Source organism: Saccostrea echinata, unplaced genomic scaffold (genome assembly GCF_033153115.1).
Source record: "Saccostrea echinata isolate AGI-Se365-2 ecotype Australia unplaced genomic scaffold, CSIRO_AGI_Sech_v1 ptg000014l, whole genome shotgun sequence".
Lineage (NCBI taxonomy): Eukaryota > Metazoa > Mollusca > Bivalvia > Ostreida > Ostreidae > Saccostrea > Saccostrea echinata.
This window is the reverse complement of record NW_026889763.1, coordinates 17114070-17141083: the sequence shown is the minus strand read 5'-3', so window position 1 is coordinate 17141083 and position 27014 is coordinate 17114070. Positions and strand designations below refer to the sequence as shown.

General features: G+C 34.9%; 1 protein-coding gene across 2 annotated transcripts; it reads left to right on the top strand.

Annotated features, from left to right (window-relative positions):
- On the top strand, window positions 1-23589 carry LOC133186857 (contactin-5-like). 2 transcript variants are annotated; one of them, XM_061322221.1, is made up of 28 exons: window positions 1-139; window positions 1985-2077; window positions 3321-3421; window positions 3670-3761; window positions 4839-4990; window positions 5593-5700; window positions 5891-6069; window positions 7664-7814; window positions 8130-8225; window positions 8917-9101; window positions 10597-10693; window positions 11057-11165; window positions 11353-11549; window positions 11721-11875; window positions 12276-12396; window positions 12681-12959; window positions 13362-13528; window positions 13733-13859; window positions 13973-14146; window positions 14278-14424; window positions 14638-14738; window positions 16116-16214; window positions 16300-16450; window positions 18000-18121; window positions 18636-18840; window positions 19000-19115; window positions 19459-19636; window positions 22074-23589. In XM_061322221.1, the coding sequence occupies exons 2-28, from the start codon at window positions 2011-2013 to the stop codon at window positions 22208-22210; spliced, it is 3813 nt and encodes a 1270-aa protein (XP_061178205.1). In that variant the 5' UTR covers window positions 1-139; window positions 1985-2010; the 3' UTR covers window positions 22211-23589. The 2 variants fall into 2 exon arrangements, with proteins under 2 accessions (XP_061178205.1, XP_061178206.1); XM_061322222.1 differs by lacking the exon at window positions 1-139 and adding an exon at window positions 260-379.
- Window positions 23590-27014: the final 3425 nt, after the last annotated feature.

Genomic DNA, 27014 nt, shown 5'->3' with positions numbered 1-27014 from the left:
CTGAACCTTATCCAATACAAAAGCTAGGTATGCATTCGGTTTAAAGCTCAAGACGCAGTGAATTGTGAAGCTGTTGTAAAGGGGGCCAATCATATATTTAAGTTCAAATACAACTGGATTTTATTTACATATAAGGAAGGTAGGAAAAATGGAAATTTTACTTTTTATGATCCAAAACAAAATAAATGTGTATGCTACAGAGATTAGGGGGTATATATACCATTATCCTACTTAACAAAGTATTGTTTTACTATAAGGGGTGTAGTATGACTTAATATGAATGATTCATAGGGAATTTCAAGATGGCTTTACATGTACGTAGATGTTATGTATCGATTTATTTTGAACGGATGTAAACATCAGCATCGCACCTGGACAGGTGAGTTTGCCATACCTTACCCTACCTTGGTCACCGAGAGAAAAAATAACACAAAAATTCTCATTTAGAGAAGAGAGACTTGTATATAAAACATAAGTACTGTTTTGTAACAATTTATTTATTGAAATGCAATTGTACAGTTATGGCGTCTTCGTGGTTTTTAAGGGAGACTAATTTGGAAGGGAAGGGTAAGAAAACACCTACCACGATTGCCTTCAACTCCAAAATTAACAATTCAAATTAGTTATTATTGATAGAAATCTGATCCAACATAAACTGAGATTATTATATCAAAAACAAAAGAAAGAATCAGATAAATGTCTGTATTTCAAAAGGAGGCTTAAAGACTATTAAAATGAATTTCATTTAAGAGAAACAGTTTTATTATACAGTAAAAGGTTTTATGTGATATATCAGAATCAAATTCAAAGCATTCATACAATTCATACAATTAACGCCATGATTATCATGGCAAACACACGACTTCCGGTTAAAAACTGAATAAGTCGCAGAACATTGCTAAACAGTGGTAAACATCGAAGTCTAACAAAGAACATGCAATTTCTTGTTAAAACATTTACAAGAACTTTCCAACAATGGAAAATTTGAGGCTAATAGTTACACCTTCAATTATGCAATAGACAAGATCGAGAGAAAGTCGGGCATGCGTTGATCAGATAATGCGGAGTCATGTATCAATGGTTTTACACACCGGCAATAAAACAACAATGTGTGATGCTGCATAATTTGAAACCACTTGCCAAAAGTAAAACACGCCCGTTCGAGTTAATAAACGGATTCACAGATAAGCTCAATGAATTTACATACTAAAATACTTGTGTACCGACGACGTCGATAATTTTACTACTCTGACATATATTTACATCAATTGTTCTACCATCTTAATTCATGATAAACTTAACGTAAAAGGCCAATCTCTATGAAGTTAAGAAAAACATTTATAACCTCTTTGTAATTTCAATTTACTATAATTCAGAAATAGACTTTGTATTACGTACAGCGGGCTTTTAGTTTATACGGTATACCGTATACCCCTGCCACTGCGATAGCTCAGTACCACACCAGCCAGGAGCCCAAATGACACCGAGATCTCATATTTTTAATTGCTTTCAAATTTTCTTAAATTAATCTCCGGGATTTACTAGACAAATGCAGTTCGATCTTCAGCTTAACATCTAGACTTAATACACACATAAATGCATGAAAAACTGTACAGTGTAAATGATTTTTTTTTCTTGCATTTTTAAAATATACCTTAGGATTAACATGTAAAACTATGTAAAAGTTTAAGTTTATACATCTAAAAAAGATTTTAAAATTTCAATAAGGTTAATGGACGCAATGACTTTTTAATAATGTCTTAACGAGATTTTACTTTCGAAATTTTACGCTGCTCTTTGCCCTCAATGACGAAGGCTTCACATGGTGCCGAACTCTCCTACCACCTAACGATCATTAATATAAAGTGATTTTGCGTCATAGAATGCCTTCTACATGCAATTTATCATCTCAAAAAAGAGTAAATTAAAGTGATCAAACATGTACTGCAAAAATACAAGAATGAAATTGAAAGTTTTATTGCAGGTTAAGCAGACATTCAGAGATGAGCCATGTGTAAAGTCCTATTGCTTTCTATCTTGACTTTGGGCTTTAGGACTGCACACTCACAGTTCTATGGTAAGTTTTATAGATATATTTCTTTAAAATGCAAATCGTAGAATATGTGCAAATATTGGCTTTCGATTGTAACATTAATTGTGCTGATTGCAAAGGATTGACAATATGCGCCTGTCATGCGCTTAGGGATAAAAACAATGGTTCCTATACCTATTTTCTATTCTACCTTGACGTTGGTAAATGCTATACACATCTATTCCCTTGTTATGTGGGTTAGCTCATCTCGAAGAAGTTTGGGAGAATTTATGTTATACTCCAATTCTTAGCGTTCCAGACCCCGGATTAAGTTTTGGAAGAAAGTCCATTCCACATATAGTAATACGTCATACCAACCAAATTTGCATGTTATTTATGAATGGATGATAACTACCTACCACTCATGCTTCGGGTACTCTGACATAGTAATTACAGTTTTAGAGTTTTTGGAGCAGGCCCTTTCCCTAGTAACTTTAAACTCTGCCGTGACTATACTTGCATGGATGATGCATAAAGTGATGTATTCTTCGTATGTTGTATCATAGTTATGTTTCCCGAGTGGTCCAATAATGGTTTTGAGGCAGAGCATTTCTTATGTAACTCAAGCATCACAAACTGGTATAACTGACATGTTGTAAATTATGAATTCACAGGCAGCGCATAAATATTATATAAATACTGCATGTAGCTGAGTGTAACATTGAAAATTTTCACCCCAAGAAAACCATTGTCAACCGAGGCGCATATAATATTACTTTTTTGTATTTACTGCCACCCGGTAAATAAATAAAATTTAAAATATGACATAACTAAAGATGCACAGCATTGTTTTGCTTTATATGCTTAATTTTTCAGATGAGTAACTACAACCCCTAAAATATTGTACATAAATATAAGATTGAATTTTTATATGGAGCAAAGTAAGATATAACAACATCTGATTTAGAGTTGTCTGAGAAAACAATACAATTTTAGCAATAGTGAGGCATGTCACAAGGGCCAGAAAGTCGATATTGTTTAGTTTATAATTTTCCATGCATTGATAATAAATATACTTATATCCTAAATTATGAAAGATCTATAGACAAATTTTTACACTGCAACACACACAACCAATCTCTATTTTTCTACCGGTATGTTATCAAATGCGTATTTCTTAAAAGATCAATTAAATTAAATTTTAGTCGGATATTAATTACATGCAAAAAATCTATGCAACATTACTCTAATTAATAATTGATTACAATTCTTCACACTTCTGTTTCAGAATGCCCGGATGATTGGGTATCGTACGATGTAGGCCAGAGATGTTACAAGTTTAAGGCGGTTCCCACCGCCCGATATGACATGGCGGTAGCTCACTGTGTGGTTAGTTATTAACAACATTAAAATTCAGTAATTCACCACTCTTCTTCTTAATCCAAGGTTTTCGGTCCGCTAACGTATCGGACCGAAAGCTTTTGGCTATAGGCTTTGTTGGAAGCGTAGTGGAGATAGCTTCACCACCTTATATATTTTTCTTTTGAAGAAAAAAACATATTTATTTCAGTGTAAATTTAGAGTAGGTACACAAACTTTAAATGAATCTAATTGTAAGCCTGTTTTGACTTTCATAGGAGGAAGCCAGCAGTGCCTATGTTTTGGCCATCAATGATGCCCAAGAACACAGTTTCATCAGCGATTGGTTGACAAACCAAGACACAGTCAGGTAAATAAGTCAATCATTACCATGCTTAGGAATTTTATATTTAAAATGTGACACGACTGTGACAATTAATTACCAAGTTATTTTAGACCTACAGAGAAAACAGAAAGAAAAACGCTTAATGTTTTCTTCTCAGTATCGAGAAAATCATAGTATAAGACTATAAGATAAAGCAAATCTAATTTGATTGGAAAGGATGGGGGTGAATGCGATTTTTCTGTTTATGTGCTGTCAAATCTTGAACTAAGTATTTAGAATTTAAACGTAAAGAGTGAATAAAACTAAAGATCAAAGAGAGCTAAGATGGGTTTATTTACCAATACCAAACACTAAAGCATAATGTGGCCGCTGTAAATCTTCATTTGTAAACAGGAACACCGGATTATCATCAGGAATTAATAATAATGTATCAGTCATCTTCAAACAGTTTTAAACATAAATGCATGCCTTCTGCTCTTTTAAGATCTGGTCGGTAAATCAGACATTATAAATTTAAACATGACCAAAGATAATTTAGATGGTACTAACGGACTATCAAATTTGTGACCATTTAAAACTTGTTTTCTCACTTTTGCCATCATATTGATCATACTTCTTATGTAGAAAAACAAACAACACAATATCTACACCATTTTTTCCAAAATAAAATTAATTTTTTAACTTGTCATTTATCTAAATAAATTTAAAGTTATCTACAGGAACTGTCAGAGACAAATGTTTGCTTTAGACATCTGTGTTTGCAGGCGATGACTACAAAAAAAATAAAATAAATAAAATTAAACAAAAGGTACCACTACAAACTAAAATCCCAATTACTCTGTAGGCGTGTTCGGTATAGCCGATATAACTTTGTCTGTTTAAAGGCGTGTTCGGTATAACCGTTAAAACTTTGTAACTGTTATAACTTGGTCTGTTTGTAGGCGTGTTTGGTATAGCCTTTATAACTTTGTCTGTTTGTAGGCATGTTTGGTATAGCCGTTATAACTTTGTCTGTTTGTAGCCGTGTTTGGTATAGCCTTTATAACTTTGTCTGTTTCTAGCCGTGTTTGGTATAGCCTTTATAACTTTGTCTGTTTTTAGGCGTCTTTGGTACACTAGTGGCATCAAGAATCCGTCTAATCCCAGCAATTACAGATGGGACGGGGATAATACGAATCTGAGGTTTGACCTTAATTTCTGGAATGATAACGGGCAGCAGCAACCCGGAAATATGATTGCTTACGCTTTCAACGGTAGGTCGCTCTGTAAACTGCAGAAACTATATTTGGTAAAAACAAAAATAAACTATATTTTTATTTTAAATTTATAAACTGAAAAAAAAACCAGTTTCTACCCAGAGTTGTCGTCCTTTTAACGCAACTATTGTTTGATAGGAACGACAACTCTTCGAAAAAATTGGCAATTTGCAATATATTGTAACTTCATTTGCCAGACAGTAAGGCATGCCCGGAACTTTCTCCACACTGTTGATGAGAACGTTCATAAATTACTCCATCGGACAACTTCGTAAAAATATTAGTCAATGACATATTTTTGGGATATTTATGCTTTAAATTTGATAGAGTTTTTTTTTGTGATATCAAAATCAACGCATTTTGCATAACAATATACATTTACTTGCTCAACCTAAGCCATTTTAATTAAACATACAACATTGTAAAACAAACAAAGATACTGTAGACACACATGCATGGCCATGCTTAATAGAAATCAACATCACAAGAAACAGTTTAATTTTATATCACACATCTGTTAGAAAGTAGGAAAGTTCCAAACATGAATGAAAGTGGAATTAATATAATCTCAACCATTTTGTGTTTTGATGTGGTTTTAGGTATTAGCTATGGATGGCAACATGTTTCATCCAACAGGAGTTTGTCCTACATTTGTGAAATCAGTCAACAAGATGCCTACACCATTTTGACACAAAAACGTGATTTCAGTAAGTGTGTTCAAAAATGAAATGTTGAATGAATGATTGTTATTTGAAAGAAGATTAATACGTGTTTTCAGTACATCTGTTAGACAAATTGTTCTTTCTTAAACCATAAGCGAGATTTTTTATATATATATACAGATTATATACATGAATAGACTAGTTGATAGTATATACTTTTAAATAAATTTTGTAGGCTTTGGGGTAGTTTCCACAGACAAGAACGATATCAAATACGGTCCAACCTTTACTGTGGTTCCCTCTGACGTCACAATGATCGCCAAAACTCCATCGCTGTTTATCGAGTGCCGGGCGTCGTCCAACCCCCCGGCCACTTACCAGTGGTACCGTGGACCAAAGACTAATCAAACTCTGGTAAAAATCCTCACATTGTACACAATAGACTAGTCTTACAATTCACTTTTTAGAAGTAGGGGACTGAACAAATCTGTTTTAGTAGAATTTTACGTGTATCGTTGCTATTCTATTCAACAGTGGATTTTAATATAATTTCAACATTCCTCATTATAAATTGGTTCTACATTTAATTTTGAAACCTTATTTTAATAGTAATGGTTTTTAACAATTTTATGTCTTTTTTTAGTAGTTAACTTAAGCAGGGTAAAATTCACTTCTTTTTTTACAATTACACCTGATGTAACGTGTTTGACAGGTGAATAAGGAAGAGGTAAGGCGCAGTCATATCTAAGGACAAAACTATACTCTGATGTATATATAGTATAGAAAACTAACGTCTTATACACGGACGATAACCAAACAGGTGCACATGCATCTATAAAAAAAAATCACACGTATTCATAAGCTGTATTGGTATATAACCAGGAGATTGATGATCAATTCATTGGCGGATCCATGATTTCAAGCTGGGGAGGGGCAAACTTAATAAAAAATGAAGACAACAAAAAGTCAATACTTGCAATAAATATGAGTTTAATAGCATAAGTTGAATTAAGTCTTTCTTAATTGATTATTTTACTGGGGCTCGCACAGGATCCCCCGACGCTGCAATTAATGTAGTAACAAATATAATCACTGATTCCTCAATATACCAAATAAGGTTAATACACGGGGCTGAGACCGATTTTAAGTCACAATAAGTCTCTATACTTCAGCAACTCTTAAGCAGAGATGAGCAAAGTGCAGGTATTTCACTTACAAAAATAATGACATGAAATTTTCGCTGTGACATGAAATTATATCCCTTAATACATGGCATCTGAAAATTCTAATATTACATGTATTATATTCTTGGTATTAGCGGACCGTCTAAATACTTATATTTATAATGGTATTCGATGTCTTACTAAATCCACAGGGAAACAAAATAATTTTAAAAGTTTATGACAGTAATAGCCAAACATACTGGCTTCAAAGAAGTTTCAAATGTCATATGTACATGTACTTCTATCTATTTTGGAAATATACAAGGATATACAAAAGTCTATTACCTATACATTTATTTTCAAAATCGAAAAAAAGCACACAACTCATTATTCTCTGGAAAGGAAAATAGGACCGGAATTTTTTGCTGGCCTTTAGCTTTTAGACAGGATATACACACACAAAGAGGATGAATATAAACAAATGTGACAAAAAGTAAAGAAATAGCTGAGGAACCTCTCGTTACTTTTTTTGTTTGTTTTATGCATCTGGAAGAGCAAATTATGTTAAACTTAAAAAGACAGCTTCTAACCTAAACAAACAAATGATATGCCGTCGCATTCAAACCAGTGAAACATAGATCTATTTAAATCAGATTCAATGGGAATTCAATTTAAAAACAAATAATCATCCATACAATGTTTAAACATATCAGAAGATTTCACTTGAACCATTTTAGTTCTTGTATCTGTAAGTTTCCCTTACCATACCATCAAGACATACTTACCCACATGTTTATCATGATATCTCCCGCCATTTTTGTGACATTTCCCCCCTCCATTTCCAGATTAGTCCCCAGACAAACGTTCGGTACACGTTGACGAATGGTAAGCTGTCCATTCAGAGCCCCGTGGAAGAGGACGAGGGTCAATACCAATGTAGGGCCCATAATCAATACGGAACCATTGTCAGTAACCCCATCAATATCGACTTTGGATGTAAGTCCTTTACACCGGATATGAAGTATCTTTTGTATTTTTTGAACAAGACTTTGTCGGATTTTGAAATTTTTGTTACATAACTACAAGTTTCGCATATTTGTCAAACACATGTAACTGAAAACGAAGAATATAAACGTATAAAACCACTTAAAAAAATTAAAGCCTCATTGTGGAATCAAAGTGGAGAGAATAATATACATGTACATTCGGTTGCAAAAGTGTTTTAGGTGATAGTGGGGAAATCATGATATTTAAATCCGTTACAGGAGTAATTTTTCTGAAAGCAAAGACATTCTCCATTTTTATTTTTAGATCTTGGAGAATTCTCCAATGTTGAAAATGCCCCCACACGATCTCTGGCGTATGAGGGAGCGGTCATTGAATGCTCGCAGATTAATTATAAGCCAGGTAAGAATTCAATCTCTGGCGTGCGAGGGAGCAGTCATTGAGTGGTCGGAAATTAATTACAAGTCAGGTAAGAATACAATCTCTGGCGTGCGAGGGAGCAATCACTGAATGCTCGAGAGGTAATTACAAGTCGGGTAAGAATACAATCTCTGGCGTGCGAGGGAGCAGTCATTGAGTGCTCGAGATATAATAACAAGCTAGGTAAGAATACAATCTCTGGCATGCGAAGGAGCAGTCATTGAGGGCTTGGGAGATTAATTGCAAGCCAGTTTAGAATGCAGTCTCAGGAGTGCGAGGGAGCAGTCATTGAGTGGTCGGAAATTAATTACAAGTCGGGGAAGATTTGTATTTGTTTTACCCTTATTACAAATTAAGCGGTGCAGATCTGAAGTACCGCTTTGAAATAATATCTTTAAAAGTAGGTTGATGTTCATTTATCTTATGTGTTTTATCTCACGTTATAATCATTCTTTATACGACATTATTTTCATTGCATTGCCAAATGATGTCTAAATTATTCTTTATACGCCACGTTTTCATAGCATTGCCAAATGATGTCTGAATTGTATTTAGTTTCAATGAAAGTAGTGCTTTTCAAAGAAAGATTAACAGTTACAGTGCTGAAATTTAGCAAATGATATATGTTTTATTATATTACGGGGTTATCTATGTATTACTGGTCTTGTTTCAGCGGCAACCTATACCTGGAGAAGACGCAGTACGAAACACGACAATTCACACAATACAAACGGTTATATAAACGAAGATATTTATATCATCGAGACTGAGAAATTACCATACATCTTCATCTCCAATAACGGCAAACTTTACTTCACCGAGGCCACATATGCGGACGCCACGGATTATTACTGCGAGGTAAAATATAGGCCCTTTACGAGATGTTAATGATATATCTAATTATCTAATTTACCTGTCTCAGTATTCTAATTCAGCTACTCTAAGTTAATCTGATAAGTACATGTAAATGAAAAAAAAAATGAAACTGCAGATGTTTCACTGATAAAGTGTTATGACTTCATCAGTAGTTAGTTATACGAATTGTATGAAAATTTGGGGGGTTCTTTTTGGATCAAAATTTGTCCGTCTGTCTGTCAAATCTTAGACTCTTTTTCAAGATATCCGTGCTAATGTTAATCAATTAAACTTACATGAAGATTCCTTTGGTGAAAGAAATTTAAATGTGCTTTAAGAACCCTCTATTCACTGCACACTAAAGAACTGATTCTATGGTATTTTTTACGGAGTCAGAGTAATTTGTCCTTTGACAAAAAAAATTAACAAATTGAAATATTTAGCCCATTACTCAAATTGTATAGTGAATTTAGGCATTCTAAACATTTGAATAGTCCAAGATAAATAAACGGAACACTTTCTTTGCATGCATTTCCCCCACTTTAGTAAATTTCTGTTCATCAATACTTCAATATCTTTAAATAATTTTCTTGGGGGTGAATGTCACATACCCTATGTTGAAAATGAAATAGATAAGCTCATTATTTCTACCTTTATGCGACAAAAAGTTTCTCCATGTCCAGATAACATTTTGATTTAGTGTATAATTTAAATGGAATTCTTCCCCTTACAAAACAAGCAAAAGAAACAGAGTGAGGCGAACAAATTGAGAAAAATAGAATTGTTGCATGGCTCATGAATTTTTAGGTTTCAGAAAGTTAGAAGTTTTACAACCTAAAAATTCTACTTTTTCAGCGTGAAAATTTATAACCGTATTGTACAACACATAAATATCACGATGCCTCGCTCCCATACGAGAATGCAAAATAGATGGCGTAGAAAGTCGTGGACCGATTATTTTGACAGAATCTGCATATTACTCCGATTCCTAATCTATAAATGTCACGTGACGTTGTAATTGCTGATAACGACACGGTTGATACAACCTTAAGTTTGTATTCCCGGCATTTACACATGTATATCTCACTCTGCTGGTTTACAGTTTATCAAAACTTTGCTAAAATTATATTTTTAAAATAAATCTTGTAATTTATGATACAAATATAATAAACAAAATGTGTCATTACGACTCACTGCGTTTCTTTAGGCAGGAAACAGAGAAAAATACAAGAATTATCATGATAGGGTGGAAACTTGTTTTAAAGAACTACTAGACTATAAGAACAAGAACCACTAAAATGGGGTCTCCTAAGGGAAACAAAAGACCAACAACACTATATCTTGTCTTATTTATTTTTAAAATGGAGGTTTTTCGTAAACTGTGGGTTGAAACTGTGAAAATCATCTTGGTTTGGGTTTCACAGAGTTAATTTAGGATTCATTATTCAGAAAAAATATGAGCATTGTTTCCCATGCGCCTTGTGTTGTATCTTGACAGGTAACGTTAAACGTCCCTAGCAAACAGAATGTGGTCGGCTCAAGTCAGGCCCCCAGCCGAATGAGCAGAAAGATCCCCTTAGAAATCCTCAATCAAGGTAAGCCTTATGGAATAAATGCGTATCCACTTAGAAATCCTCATTCCAGGTGAATTATTAAGCCTTAATAATGGCATGTATCCCCTTAAAAACCTCAGTTAAGGCCAGCTATTAATTTTTGAAAATCCCACATCAATTATGGTATATGTGCGGTATATGATTCAATCTTATAATTAAATGTATGCTACAGAATAAACCGAAAAGTTTATTTTGAAGCGCTAAGACTTAATGCATTTACCATACTGTTTAGTAAAATCTTCATGTTTTGTGATACATTTTTGCTGGACTTAATTAAAACTGGGTAAGAAAGGAAAGACAGTCGCACCTTGTTTAATTTTAATCATTTACAATATTACCTTTCAGCTGCAAAGACAGAGTGGGGTCCAGTCATCCACCCTGACTTTATCGAAGTCTCCCCTAGTCCCCCTATGAGAGGACACAAGGTCAGAATGGAGTGCTTCGCCTACGGCACGTAAGTCTTTACAGAATACATATAAATAATTCTTGTATACAGATAATCAAGAGGCTCAAGGGCCACAACGCTCCATAAATCACACTATTATAAGTTTGGCTCAGGTGAACTGAAACGTCATATGAAAGTAAAGTTGAACACAAGGGCGGACTTTATATTTATTTCTGTGAAAACTGCTTTATAACAGGGCTGTAGAATACGAACAGACTTGGTCCTACGGCTGGAGTAAGGTTGGCGGGAGAATGCCGGACAGGGCAAAGTATCACGACTTTAACCGAGTGGTGGAGATCGATGATATCCAATACGAAGACGAGGGGACGTATCAATGTATCGTCAAAAGGAAAAGCTCTATTGCCACAAAAGAAGTCCTGCTGTCTGTAGAATGTAAGAGAATTAGACGAGAACCATTACTTTCATACCACAATTAAAGTTGCCACCATGGATAATATACACATGTATACTGATAAGGTGTTATGCATATGATCAAAAGGCAGATTTAGCTTATAAAGTAATGTTTGTTGAAAATGTTTCATAGTAAATCTTATTTGCTTACAGCTAAGCCCTATTTTCTGATTCCCTTGGACCACAAACACTTAGATGAAGGTGTGGAGACTTCGTGGCGGTGTCTGGCTTACGGTAAACCTACTCCTACCTACTCCTGGTATATCAATGGAACGCTATTTGATCCCAACAGCAATAACGATATAGTAGTAAGTGTATGTCATAGTTATTGAATATGGCCCTGCTGTGGCTCTGCTTTAAAATGCAGCAGTAATCGCCATGCCTGTTTGTGAACACTTTAATGTGTTCTTTTTTTAAACTCAATAATACATTGTTACTTCATCATGTTTACCGTAAAAGTGAAAGAAGGGTATATATATAGATGGTTCTACTTACAAAAAAACTATACCACTTGATACACAGTTTAATCATTTTGTTATATGCTTGATGTATATATAATATATATGATTTCTAGCTCTCTGATTGACTTAGATAAAAGATTGTAGAAATCATTTTCACCTCGCCATTGGGGTTCAGTGAATATTGACTCCTCAGGTAGCTAAATCACTGTACTGATTAAAAAACAGCAATATATTATGTTCCTCGCAGGTTAATCGGAATACGATGACCATAAGAAACGCTAACGCCCTCAAACATAATGGCATGTACCAGTGTGCTGCCACCAATGTCCACGGCACGTCATTTAGTGCAGCTCAAGTCCGGGTGCTGGGTAAGGATTAAAAAAATACTGATTAAATACAGTTTCATTGCCGAAAGGCATCAAGCTCTTTGAATTTGGCACATCGGTCTTGTGAATTGTCAAACACATAAAATTTCATGAAAAAAAAAATAATTTATGGACTAGATTTGCTATAGATAACACTAGCTATTTTGTACGGTGGTGCACCGTCCACTTACTTTCTCAGTTTCTACATGTATCTAATTATTTTGTGCAGAATAAAGATGCATTATGTTTTCACCACCCTACTTCTACTAGCTTGTTATTCATTTTAGCATTCCAACCAACCTTCAAGAAAAAGCAACTCCCAGAAAGCATGGATGCAGCTCTTAACGGAGAAATCATCATTCCTTGTGAACCAGAAGGAGCACCCAAACCGGAAATCACGTGGTTAAGGAATGGTGCAGCGATTGGTGGAGACTCTCGGGTTCAAGTTATGCCCAATAATTTTTTGAAAATAACCAACATTGGCTATGGAGACCAGGGCTACTATGAATGCAGAGCAAAGAATACTCACGGAAGTGATGCAAGTTTTTGCAAGCTTAATGTGAAAGGTAATGTCATTTTTTTTTTGGTAAGCAAACTACTAGTACTACAAAAAAATCAGCAGTTACAAACCAATTAGCTAGAAGTTAGAAATAGTAAATGTACCTCATCAAATATCGGGATATACAAATTACTAAGCATAGAAGTAGCACTATATCAAAAATCGGGATATACATTTATATATGGAAACATTATCACACACATAAAGGATTTCAAATAAAAATAACATCTATACATGCAAATTTTACTGTGGAAAAACTCGCGATCAAATTGAGTAACACTACATTCCAAAAAATGCGAGTACATGTTAATAAACATTCATTACATTTAAAAATGTGACTTTTGTGATCAGAATTTTTTTTAGTCAAAATCAATAGAGAAAAAGTGGATTTAATATGTTTCCTTAACAGTTGGTACAACAATAAGTTACCCCCCTAGTCCCAAGACCGAGGTATACCAAAACAAGACGGCTCTGATCTATTGCACGGCGTCCTATGACGTGTCACTGGATCTCGTGTATGTGTGGACCTTCAGCGGGAAAATAATAGATCTCCAGAGAAACGCTCACTATGAAATGGTATAATTCCACAATCACCGTATTAATTTCTATAGTGTGAAATGGTATTTTACAAAATTCATCTTATTTAGCTCTATCTAGAGATTTACATAAAATAAAACACAGGCTCATTTGAAGAAACTAAGCCATGAAACACCATAGTGACATCTATTACTATTACATGTAAATTCTCTCTACATCAACTATAATTTTTGTTTACAACAGGCAAACTTGCCATCAGGCAAGGGTTTATACATCAAAATGGCACAGTTCTATCATGCAGGGAAGTATGAATGTATTGCACGAACGCCACTAAACGAAGCTAGGGCGGCAGGGGAACTGGCGGTGTATGGTAAGCGATATATTCTAAAGTTTAAAAGAGAAATGATCACTTAGTCAATATCCATGAAGTCTTCAGTCAGCATTCTTTTAGAACTTTCATGTTTTATATGCTTTCTCTCTCAGGACCCCCTGGCGTGGTTGGCGGTCTTTACGCAGACCCAGGAACCCCCACTACTACCTCCATCGATATTTTATTCTTTCCTGGCGCAAGTCATGGGTTTCCCATCGAGTACTTCATTGTAGAGTTTGAAATTCAGTCGGAGAAGGGAACGTGGTATTTCAGCAATGAAACACACAGTAAGTAAAGGTTTTTTTTAAAAAATGACACAAATTACTTTTTGTTTAGTACATGATGTGACCACTGAACGTGCAGAAGTGATAAATAAGAATACTTGGTAGAATTAGAACATGATTGTTCTTGTTTTTAGCCGTTTTTGCGCCTTCGACGGTCATTTCTGGAAACGACCGTGACATGCGGACCATTACAGTGCGCGGGTTAAATCCGGGCAATGGATACAGCTTCCGGATAAAAGCAGTAAATGTACAAGGAGTCGGTCCACCCTGTGTCCCGTCAAGTGAGTATCTAGCAGATATAACGTATTATGAAACTTTATTAAGACTGGCTTTACTTTAAAGAAATTCATTTAAAGACATAAATGTACAAGGACGAATACTGACGAAACAGCGCAACTCAAACTTCCAAAGTAAACACCATAAAAAGACATCATAGTCTAGGGATACGTTTTACGAAAATTATAGTCAAGCTTAATATTTTCTTTTTTTATTAGGTGCTGTGAACACATTAGAGGCTGCCCCGGCTGAGCCCCCTAGCAACCTCAGTAGTCGAACAGAGGGCGTGGAAGTAGGTCAACTGATGATCACATGGAAGGTTAGTGTAGATAAATTAAAGAACTGAAAGTGATGAAAAGAATTAAATCTGCAAGTCGAAATCAGTAGGTCAACTGATGATCACATGGAAGGTTAGTGTAGATAAATTAAAGAACTGAAAGTGATGAAAAGAATTAAATCTGCAAGTCGAAATCAGTAGGTCAACTGATGATCACATGGAAGGTTAGTGTAGATAAATTAAAGAACTGAAAGTGATGAAAAGAATTAAATCTGCAAGTCGAAATCATTCTAAGACTGTAATAATGTTATGGACCGTCCGTAGAAGGTCACGATTCCAAATATAAGACGTCGTAGAAAGGTCTGCTATGCTCGAACCACCAATCATGATAATTGCAGGCCACACAAAGGGGTCGAGCAGCTGGTTATGTTGATTGCTTCTGTCCATCTGTATAATCAAAACTTCCAATTGAAATTGTACTTGAAACGTTATAACACTTTTAAGTTACTTTACGATGGAGTATTATCAAACATTTGTCATATTACTTATATTAATACAGCTTCTCAAAATTTTATAACATCAAGCATAGAAAGTTTAAGACCAGGAAAAATGGAAAATAACACTAGTATGCCGTCAGTCTTGAACTAGTCAAGGCCATATCATGGACCTAAAATGTTTCTGAAATAATCCTTTAACCTGAGCTGGTTCTTAATGTTGTTGGAATGCTTATGAGACAGGTCAGTGGTGTATTTATAGCGAATTTCGGAGTTCACGTCACTTGCACTATGAGAGACAAATGCTACATGTGTATGCTCTCTTCTGACTTGGTGGTGGGTAAGCAATCTTTACATGACAAATTAAGCTGGGATTTGCGTTGACTGACATTTGATCACTAATAAGTCACCACAAGTCGCACGATTGCCTCCGACTTTTATTGCCGTCGATCTTTTCCATTGCTGGTGATTATAAGCACCATCAATCGATTATCGCATGTATCAGAAATCAATAATCTTATCCATCTGCAATCGATGTCTTACCGCTAGGCTTTAGGAGCAAATAAAAACTGCAACCACTTAAGGAATTCAACCAAAGAGTCAAAAATTGCATGAATTTGTGACGTCATTTATTGTAAATGTTTACCTGAAATTAAAAAATAATTATTATGTGGTCAGTGTTTTACATGCGACTGAAATTTAATCTAGTAGAGGTACATGTCAATTAACATCAAATCCTTAAAAGCAGTTAAGTTATCTCTTCTAGTACCTATTATTCAAAAATTTCAACTTGCATTATGAAGTCCTTGTTTTTCTTGTATGGTATAAAGTTATTGGATATCTAGACTCCTTATTTATTACATTTAGTTGTTTATAACTTTATATATTGTATTGATATTCTTTTCTCTTCTTTTGGTTTTTATAGAAATTACCTCTAAGATACCATGGCGCCAATGACTTGTCATACATAGTGTACTATAGATTGTTCAAGCCGAACTCTGCCACCGACTCTTTGTGGAACAAGGTGAATTTTTCATCAAGTCAATTTTGAGGGGAAAAAAAAACAATACAAGTATTTCACCATTAATACCTCTGTTTTTTACTTACAGAAAATCATAACAGACTGGCAACAGGAGCAGGTGGTTGTACAGGTGGGAGAGGACTACTATTGGACGCAGTACGAGACTAAAATACAGGCCAAAAACAAACACGGAACCAGTCAGAATACCTCTATAGTCATTGTGTACTCAGCTATGGGCAGTAAGTACTAACACACTTACCTATTAAGCTCTGTAATATGACCAGGTTTCTCAAATTCAGTTTGTCTTATTCCTCAAGTAGAAACAATACGGCAATAATATGACCTATTTATTTGGATTTGTTTTGACCTACTTTATGAATTGATTTTATTAGGAATCTAAACTACAAACCAGACTGTATACGAGAATTTATTAATTATATACCTACCGTGGTCTTAAAGAGATTTAGAACCATGTAGATAAAGAAAGTCTTAAGAATTTTAAGTACCAGTATAGGAACTCCTCGGATCTTTCAGACAAATGGGAAAATCTCACTCCGAATGTACGAGTACTACTGTAGGTAACAACAACTGTGATACCCGTAGATAACCACCCTCTTTAATCCACCCTACATCATAACGAAATGCAAATTAAATCTACCGCACGGAATGCTAACAGGACCGGACATAATATTAAAGGATCGGCATCATCATAATAACAGAAATACTACATATAATGATGAATATACTATATACATGTATAATGTGAGAAGTACATAATATATTGTTGTGTTCACTGCATATAATGTTAGATCTACCGCATATTATGTTAAAAGCACTTCATATAATGATAAAAACACCTCATATAATGATAGATGTACATAATATAATGACATGTCTACGTCATATAATGAAAGAAGTACTGTATATAATGGAAGTTGCACACCATATACTGTAAAAACTACTTCGTATAATTAAAATAGTACATGTACCACATATAATGAAGAGAGCACTGCATATAATGTTTAATCCTCATATAAGACAGTCCCTGCGTTCCATCACCCTGTACACGACATATCTCTATTGCAGGAATTTCTTTCATCCGATGATCTTAAGAAAGTTCATGATATTTTTAAAGCGTGCAGGAAGGCCCGAAAAATTGTGATTTTGAAGACTTTACTCTTTGTATATAGCGGTAACTTATGGGCAGCGGGGAAAAAAGGAAAACAATTAATTAATTAATTAAAACGATTAAGAGAAAAACAGTTATTATAATTTCAATGGCTATAAAAACTTCATAAATGGCATTAAATACAACCAATAAATCGTTTTGCAATTTAAATACACATAAAAGAAAAATTAACGACCCGGCACGTAACGAAGAAAATGTAAATGCAAAATGAACAGTTACATGTACCTTTGCAAAACGAACGATGCATATGAAAAAGACGGTAATACATAACAAATCTTCTTCCTCCATATCTGGCCTCTTTCATCAAGTTGAAGATTTTGCCAGTTGGGTGTGCGCATGTTTGATTAAAAGAAACCACGCATGCGCACACCCAAATGATTCTATATACACAACACTGTTATTTGCCAAATAAATGAACTGGTCTCTTATTATGTATGTTAGACGTATTGAAATCAACATTCATAAGCCAGTAATGATACAATCAGATATGTCTTCAGCCCCTCTAGATCTAATCACATCTGGTTAAAGTCAATGAAATAATATGCTATAAATTAAGCCTATATCCCCACCCTCTGTAAATTCATTATTTTTTTCTTCAGTGCCGATTGCAGTCCCCACTGAGATCAGAGGAGAGGGCTACAACTCCACAGCTTTAGTGGTATCCTGGAACCCGGTGCCAGACACCAGGGAGGAAATCAAAGGCAGATTAGGAGGCTACCAGGTAAAATATTGAGTGTAGTAGCGTGTCATACAGGGGTCGGCTCCCACCCCTTGTATTTTCAGTTATTAAATTCATACAGTAATGTAACGAATGAAAAAAGAACACATGGACCTCTTGTAAGTCATGTTTGAAGGAAAATGCTTGTCCATGAAAAATGGTATTAAATATAAAGGAAAGCGCAATTTGAGCGGGTATGGAACCCGTTAAAATTCAAGGATCCGCCAATGAAGTATATTTAACCAGATAATTTTGTCAAAGTAATATCATGAATGGGGAGCTTACGGAGTAAATTAAGTATCTCTTCGTACACATCAGCTGATACTTTGGCAGGATATCGGATGAAATACGCCATAAGAATAATTATAACTATCGGGGAACCTCTTTGTTAAATTGGGATTTTGAAAAAAATATGAATCGGAGTTCCTATTCTGTATAAAGATAACATGCTTGCCATATTCAATAATGCAAATAATAATGAACTCTCTCTCTCTCACTAAATTGATTTTTTTTTCAGGTAAATTATTACCTACGAGTTCAAAGTGAAGATGACACGAAGGATTATAAGTACAAACAGTCTATAAGGTTTCACGGCCAGAGGGACTCGGGAGTGATTATAGGTTTAGAACCCGATACGTACTACATTGTGGAGGCCCAAGTATTCACCGATGCCGGGCTCGGTCCACTGGGAGAACCATATCCCGCGGAAACCATGAATCCAGGTACATCCTAAAGTTTCCAAATTAGACACGTATATAGGAAATTTAAATATAAAGAAAGAAACATGATGTCAGTGAACCCCCCCCTCCCGACCCACATCAACATATCCATTATAAAACAGAAATCCACTGATAGCTATTGTGACCATGTTTTTGTTGTAGCTCCGTCCCTCTATCCACAGGAAGTGGATGTGGTATCGAAGGACGCTTCCTCTGTTATCCTCTCATGGCGAGGGGTTAGCACATCACAGAGTGAAGACTCATTAAAGGGATACAGGGTATGTGTCAGATTTAAATCAGACTTTTCAAAAATAAGCTTTTCTTTAAGTTTTAATACGAATATAATTGTGGAAACTGTTTTACATGGCATGATTTTAAAACCATCAATATTGATTACTAAATATATGTGATTGAAATGGTTAATAAGGTAAAATTTTATTTGTCAGATAGGGGAGGGAAATGGAAGTGCTAGTTATTGAAAATATATGTATTTGTTGCAGGGTATCGAAGCCATTAGTTGCTAATGATTTATGGATAACACACTGACAATAAAAGAATTCTTTTCCAGAGCCTACTCAGACACTATTAAGCTTAATGACAGCATTACTTCTGTTTTCCCAGATCTTTATTTGGAAAGCTAATGAGCATTTCCGTACGGCGGAACCTATCGATGTCGCCAAACACCCGACTGAGTACACCCTCACGGGGATAGAGAAGGACTACGTGTACGCGGTCAGGGTCGCGGGGTACAGTTTTGGAGGAATCGGGAGGAAATCTCCAACATTATACTTCACTCTAGGTAAGACTGTTGTGTGATTATGGATAAGAATATTAAAAAAAATATTATCTAAACTTATTGAACATTATTTAAAAAACAAGAGGCCCATGGGCCACATCGCTCACCTGAGCACGTTGGCTAGGAGGACGCAGAAATCAGTTCAGTATTTAAAAGTTTACCGGAGTAATGGGGGTAGGGACAAACTTATATATACTCTACCTCCGGATGCTTCCATATCAATATTGCTAATCATGACTTTGCTGTTCTTGAGAAGAACAATTTTAACGATTTTTTCCCTGTGTATTCCTATCTAAAACTCTGATCCCTCATTGTGGCTCCATCCTACCAACCCTATATTTCAAAAAAGAACAAGGTTCACTTAGGGCCTTTTTTGGCCCTGTGAATTTCTGAAAAACTGAAACTGCTTAGTTTTAGTTGACAATGCATTAAATTTCATTTAGACATTTGGCGATTGCGAATCTACCAAAAATGACATAATTTTCTGGCTAGTCAATGCATTATGACGTCATGAAATGCGTCATTTTCTTCATATCCTGAACAATTCTACAAAAACAGCCAATTTTTAAAGCTATTTTTCGATAATTAATATATAAAATATGCAATTATTTACTGATAGAACCGTTTCTGAGGATTACAAAACATGTTTTATTTTTTAGATCAGAGAGTGCGCTCATATTATTTTTCTTCTCTGAAAGTACTTAAATATACATGTACCTGTTTTTTTAAAGTTCAAGAACATTGCAATTCAATAAAGCTTGTTTTCCAAGACCTGGACTTTAAGGAGAAAAATTTTAATAGGAAATGAAAGCACTAAGTCTCTACTTTATCTTGATGTTTAAAATGGAACATAAGGTGTTAGTCAATAAATTGGTATATCTACAGGGCCATTTTATTCATAAAGTGAACCTAGCTCTTTGAATCTACACTACCCGAGGATGCTTCTATAATAATATAACTAATCATGACTTTGCTGTTTTTGTGCAGAATATTTTTCAAGATGATTCCTATATATTCTTATGCAAAACTTTGATCCTCTGTTGCCCCCCCCCCCCCCTCCTTCAAACCTGGGATCATAATTTGAACAAACTTGATTCTACAATACCTAAGGTTGCTTCTGTATAAATATAACTAATAATGTTCTTGGAAGGAGGTGTTTTTAAGATATTCCCTACGTAATGTGTATGATGATCAGATTCTTACATACAATGGATATATTGGTTTTCATTTTACTCTGAGTTAATGATTGGAGTGATAATTAAGACAGCTCTGTCTGAGGGTAAATCACACAGTACTTAAATTTTCTCTTATCTAGAGATGGGGACTGGGTAAGGTTCTACTTGCACCATGTTTCTTCCCTAGGTTCCAATTGATTGATAAGAACCATCTGTCTCAAACTTCTTCAGATTTAACTACACCAGAACTTAACATCAGTACCCTAGGATACTTGCCACTGGTGCTTATAATTTTTATTTTGCTCTTACCATTCACTTCTTTATGGCTTATTCAACCTGCACCTTCTTCTTCTAGCTTCCAAGTGCCTGACTTTCCCAAATCTTTGCCTTATATACCCTTTAGCTAGTCGTTTCCAAGGGTTGTCAGGCCATTCCACTATTTGAAGTCTTTCATGCGTTTTACGCAAATGCCCCTTAACCATTACACCTATATATTCCTATGTAAAACTCTGAACCACGGTTGTGGCCCCACCCTACCCCAGAGGTTCATCATTTGAACAAACTTGATTCTACACTATCTGAGGATACTTCTGTGTTAATTAATATGACTAATAATGGCTTAGCTGTAATTGAGAAGAAGATTTTTAAAGATATTTCCTATATATTCCTATGGTAAACTTTGACACCCGTGTTGTGGCCCTGCCCTACCCCCAGGGGTCATAATTGGAACAAAATCTACACTACCCGAGGATGCTTTTAAGTTCTATTATAATATGAATAATCATGGTTTTGCTGTTCTTAAGAAGAAGATGTTTAAAGATATTTCCTATATATTCCTATCTAAAACTTCAACCCCCTCTTGTGGCCCTGCCCTACCTTCAGGGGTTTGATATAAAAAATTTGAATCTAGAGTATGTAATGAAGCTTTCACATAAGTTTCAGCTTTTCTTGTCCAGTGGTTCTTGAAAGAAAGATTTTTTAATGATGCCACCAGTTTTCACGAATTCTTAATTATCAGGGCGTGGCACTTCCTGTGAACAAACTTTAATCCCCTTCCCTCAAGAATGCTTTGTGGCATGTTTGGTTGAAATTGGGCCATGGTTCTTGAGAAGAAGTCGAAAATGTGAAAAGTTTACAGACGACAGACGGACGCCGGACACACTTTGATCAGAAGAGCTCACTTGAGCCTCCGGCTCAGGTGAGCTAAAAATTGTAATTGAATGTATTTCATAAAACGATAGATTGCATCACGTTTTTCTTTGCAGCTGGCTCACGTGTGCCTATTGATAGAACTATTACGCAACAACTTCTAGCAGACCGATCTAACAGAATCCAGAGTGGCGCCCTCTATACAGTCGCTTTATCACTCCTTATATGGACAGTAGTGCGATATATTCACTAGTAAGCAACGGGTTCATAATATCAGGATGGAATCTCGTATAAATTGTGATATAACAGTAGTTACTGTAATGTTTCTTTATCGTTACAATTCTATTATACTAGTGAAACTAGTTCAGTGAAATCCATGCAATAAATCTGTCTTAAAGAAAAGAAATTGTATTTTTTTGTATATAATATTTTTGTTTTTAGAAATTTTTAAGAATTAATTTGTAATTTGATATAACATACTGGGTATAAATGTTATTTGAAGTTTTGTATATGAGGAAAGGAACGTCAGAATGATGTATGTTTTTGAAGACTTATTTTTTTTATCTCATTGCCTTTATTCACTATAATTTTATGTATACATCATCATCCATTTCATCTTTCATGTTTTATTCAGCATAATATTATCATATCATTTTATTAAGATTTTCATTGTTAGAGATTTTGTGCTAAAACCGTGTCGGGATGAATGTTAAGCATATTATATAATAATTCATTTCTAAGGAGATGGGTGAACATGACGAGCGATAAGCCTATAGTGTGACAAACATGAAGATGAGAAATTAAATTTCAATTATATCAAAATTTTCCTTGATATTTCGTCTAACATTAAAATATACTTTATGTAAAATCTCTACAATTTGCAAAAATCTCTCAAAGATTGAAATTATTTGCCTGTGAAATATTAGACACACACTAAAGCGGGAAAAAAGAGTCATTTTGGCATACTATAGCACTATTTTTCGATGTGAGTGGGTCTTCGCTCCACCTTTTTGAAAGTTAATCCTCAAAGTTTGCATAAAAATATACATTTTTTGGTTACCAAAAATATGGAGCAATGGCCCACTATACCTTAAAAATATACTTTTATGACATAACATTCGCTTCTTTTCGAGAAATACTTGAAGTCCATTAAGTCAAGGGTCATATCACAAACATGATTTAAATGCCACTGTTCGTCAGGACTTGTTTAGTCTAGTGGTTAGCGTGCTAGTCTCGAAAGAAAATGATACTCAGGATTTTTATTGCTAGGGTTCCAACCCCACGAATACCACATAATTTTTTTTAATAAAAGAATACATTTTGCCGAGAAAATTTTCCTCAGAAAAGTTTTGTTTATCACAATTTCATAAATTTCAATAATGAGAACTTTACTCTAAATATTAAATTCACAAACTGAACATTATATTTATATTTCTGAAGCTATAGGCTTTCTGCACGCTATGTTCGCCCATCTCCTTTAACGTTTACTTTTCTTACATAACTACCAAAGGTATAAATGTTTTGTATACCAAGAAATAAATGTTAAGCATATTATTTCATTCATTTCCAATTTAACGTTTATTTTTCTTATATAACTACCAAAGGTATAAATGTTTTGTATACCAAGAAATAAATGAGATTTAATTTTCAGATAACTTTTATTTTGTATTGCATAAAAAATGTTCTAACGCAAAAGCTTTTATGACTACATTGTTATCAAGAAGTAAAAAAAAAATTAATTTAACCAGAAGCAGTGGTTAAAAAAGATACAAAAATTACTGATGCAATAGAGCCGAAAATCCATAGAAAGATAAACAGTATGATTTTTTAATAATTCTTTTCCACGTTTCTAACAACTATACAAAATCCTTGTTTCGCATATATTCTTCTTCAGTCAGGCCGGCCTAAAATAATCCAAGATTAGTCTGAATATCTTGACATAAATTTTATTAACAGTATGGAATCCAGATATGGCCACGTAGATCACTATCGCACCATCTAGCATCTATTGTTGGATCGATGACGCGATATCGATGGTGCGATAACGATGCAGCGATGACGATGATGCGATTGCGCGACAATGCGATGACGATTGTGTGACAGCATGATGAGCGATAGTGAACATCGTCATCGTACCATCGTCATCGCAACATCATGTCATCAATATTGCACCATCGCGCTATCCCTTCATCGTACCATCACATCATCGTCATCGCCCTATCGTACCATCGCTTCATTGTCATCGCACCATTGTTTCATCGTCATCGCACCATCGACCCAAACTTCGATGATGCGACAGTGAACTACATGGCCCTACCTGGATACAACAAGGAATACATATTTTTTTCAGAATTCATTTCAGAAGCAAGTTATTTACAGGAAATTCAATTCGGCACAAACACAGCAGTATCGGTTTTTTAAGATTTCAATTACATATTGGGGGGGGGGGGGTTCCGTCTGATACCCCGACTGGCAGAAAATCAATAGACGGGGTCAATTTACACCAAATATAAAAAGCAGCAGTTGATATACGTACTTTTTTGGGCAATATTCTTTAGATTTGTGAAAAATGAGCGCAGTCATCGGTGCGTCTAAGGTTTCAGTCATGGTGTCAACAGAATTTATTAATGATCAAAGAATAGTAGCATGCAAAGCTGTGAAACAAAACTCAAAGCACGGTACCAGTAACTTGCAAATATGGGACGAACATGTAGATACTTGTACCCAAAAATAAGTTTAAAGACGTGATGTAACCACCGGAGACCTCCCCAATATAATTGAAATGAAAAGAAAATCGAATTTGATCCTAAGTGTCATCACAGATGCGTTCGACGCCCGGATGTATATTGTAAAGATGTAATATTAATGTAGAATGATTTAGGTATACTGCTTCTTTATTCTCGTGATCTTCAGACTGAAACTAATTCTAATTAAGTTTGAGTTATTTACGGCTTGTTTTAATACACAAGGTAACTAAATATGAGTCATTAGATGCATGTTACATGTACATTGTACATTTTATGCATGTATCTGTACATTATACATGTACATCTAACGAAAGGGTTGGGGGATATTTGCATGTATGTCTCCCATTTGACGAAGGAAAACATTATAGTTTTTTGAATTCTTATTTTGAATTCTTTTTGTTTTCTACTCTTGCAATCGTGGCATACTATTATATATTTCCGTCTTCAGTATGCAAATTATTTTTCAATAGTATGTCGGCATGCAATATAGTTATGGCAACAACTAGAGTGTTCCAAGGAACGCACGTGTCGCCTGCTTTGTAGCTTCATTGAAGATGTACTATAGTAAATAAATCCAAGAGTGGTCAGCTTTTTTACTATTAGCACGATAGTTCATGCATTTGCCTGCAAAGACAAAATGGCATCCATGGATAGTATAAGCCTGCTAAAGAATCTGATCAAAGACAAGAGGCCCAAAGGCCTTAACAGTCACCTGAGTATAATACAACAATTTAGAGGATCCATTGAAGTATAAAATGAGGCTTAGTTACCCAAAATTAAGAGAAATAGGAAGATCAGGATCAACAAAATACTTAGTCCTGTATTCATAAGTTCTACCTGCCCCCATTTATCACTAATCACCAAGCACACTATTAACAAAACAAAAGTGCTTCTATACAATGTTTTTGAAATCGCGGACATATTCAACCACACACATTGGTCTCTCTTGGTCTTTGAAGAAAATTTAATATAATGAGTTATTTTTGCCTTATTTTTATTTATCTATCATTTACAAGATTACCTGGTCATTAAAACTATGAAAGTACTTTTTGTACTATACAATAAAAATTCTTGCATATAATTTTCTTATTCTATTAACCTTTCAAATACATTATTTACAATGATTAATTATCAAAGGTGAATGGCGAAGGGGATTACCTTCTCTCAGTAGAATACAAAATGTTAGAACTCTGAACACTTAATCAAATGGTCCATAATATCAAAAATCTGGTAAAAATACCCTTGCTTATTAAAACTATATAAAATAGAGTAATTATGCAACAATATTGGAAAATTTCACTACATTCCAAGAACCATTATGATCACACGAGCTTTCTTAACATGTACAGCTGTAAACCCCCCCCCCCGGGGGGGGGGGGTCGGAGACCTCGACGTCACATTAAGTTAGGTATGTCACGTCACGTTCTGGGAGCATCTCACCCTCACGTTCAAATTGACTTAGAAATTCTACGGAGCACTGCATTCTTTTCTCCATTTGTGCCTTCGGGAAAGCCTTGTACCCATCTCGCACCCACTTTCTTCATATTACGATCATTTATTAAAATACGCTCTGTCGTTCCATATGATTTCCGATTTCAGTAGCAATATCGAGCACAATGCATCGGCGGTCCATGTCCATAGACGCTCTCAATTTGTCTACGAGGAAAGAACGACCTTCCAAAAGGCTGCTAGATATTTTATCATCATCACAAGTTCTATTTTCCTTGAATGTCTTACGCCACTTGAAAACCGGCTGCTTACTGTACTTTTGTTCTGCCTGTATCATTAATATATATGCGTCTGAGTCAGAGTGTATCCGAGATTTTCACAAAACTTAACTGACCGTCGACATTGTCTAACGATGTCATCATGATCAACAAATCATTAATAAAAAACACTAAATATCCCGCAAAATCAATAAAAATTTCACACCAAGGGTTATAAAAGTTCAACTAATTGTAATTATGATATCATTTTCGTTTTATATGAAACTTAGCGCATTTTCCCCACAGTGAGTATCAAGAATTGAAATGATAATGAACAAAAAATGTCTCCCCCGCATTTTCAACCGTCCATTTCTATGGCAACTACCAAAGTATTACTATCATGAATTTTTAAAATATCTTTTTATTAAGAAAATTCAACAAGCCTCTATATTTTCACTTGAAATTTTCAATCACTTCCATTAAAAAATAAAGAAGTTATAAAAAAAATTCCACGAACTTTTGGATAAACCCTCGTATTTTTACACGTTATTTTAGGAATGACTCTAATTTTTGGCCAAATTATTCGAGTATAACCTGGTTTGGG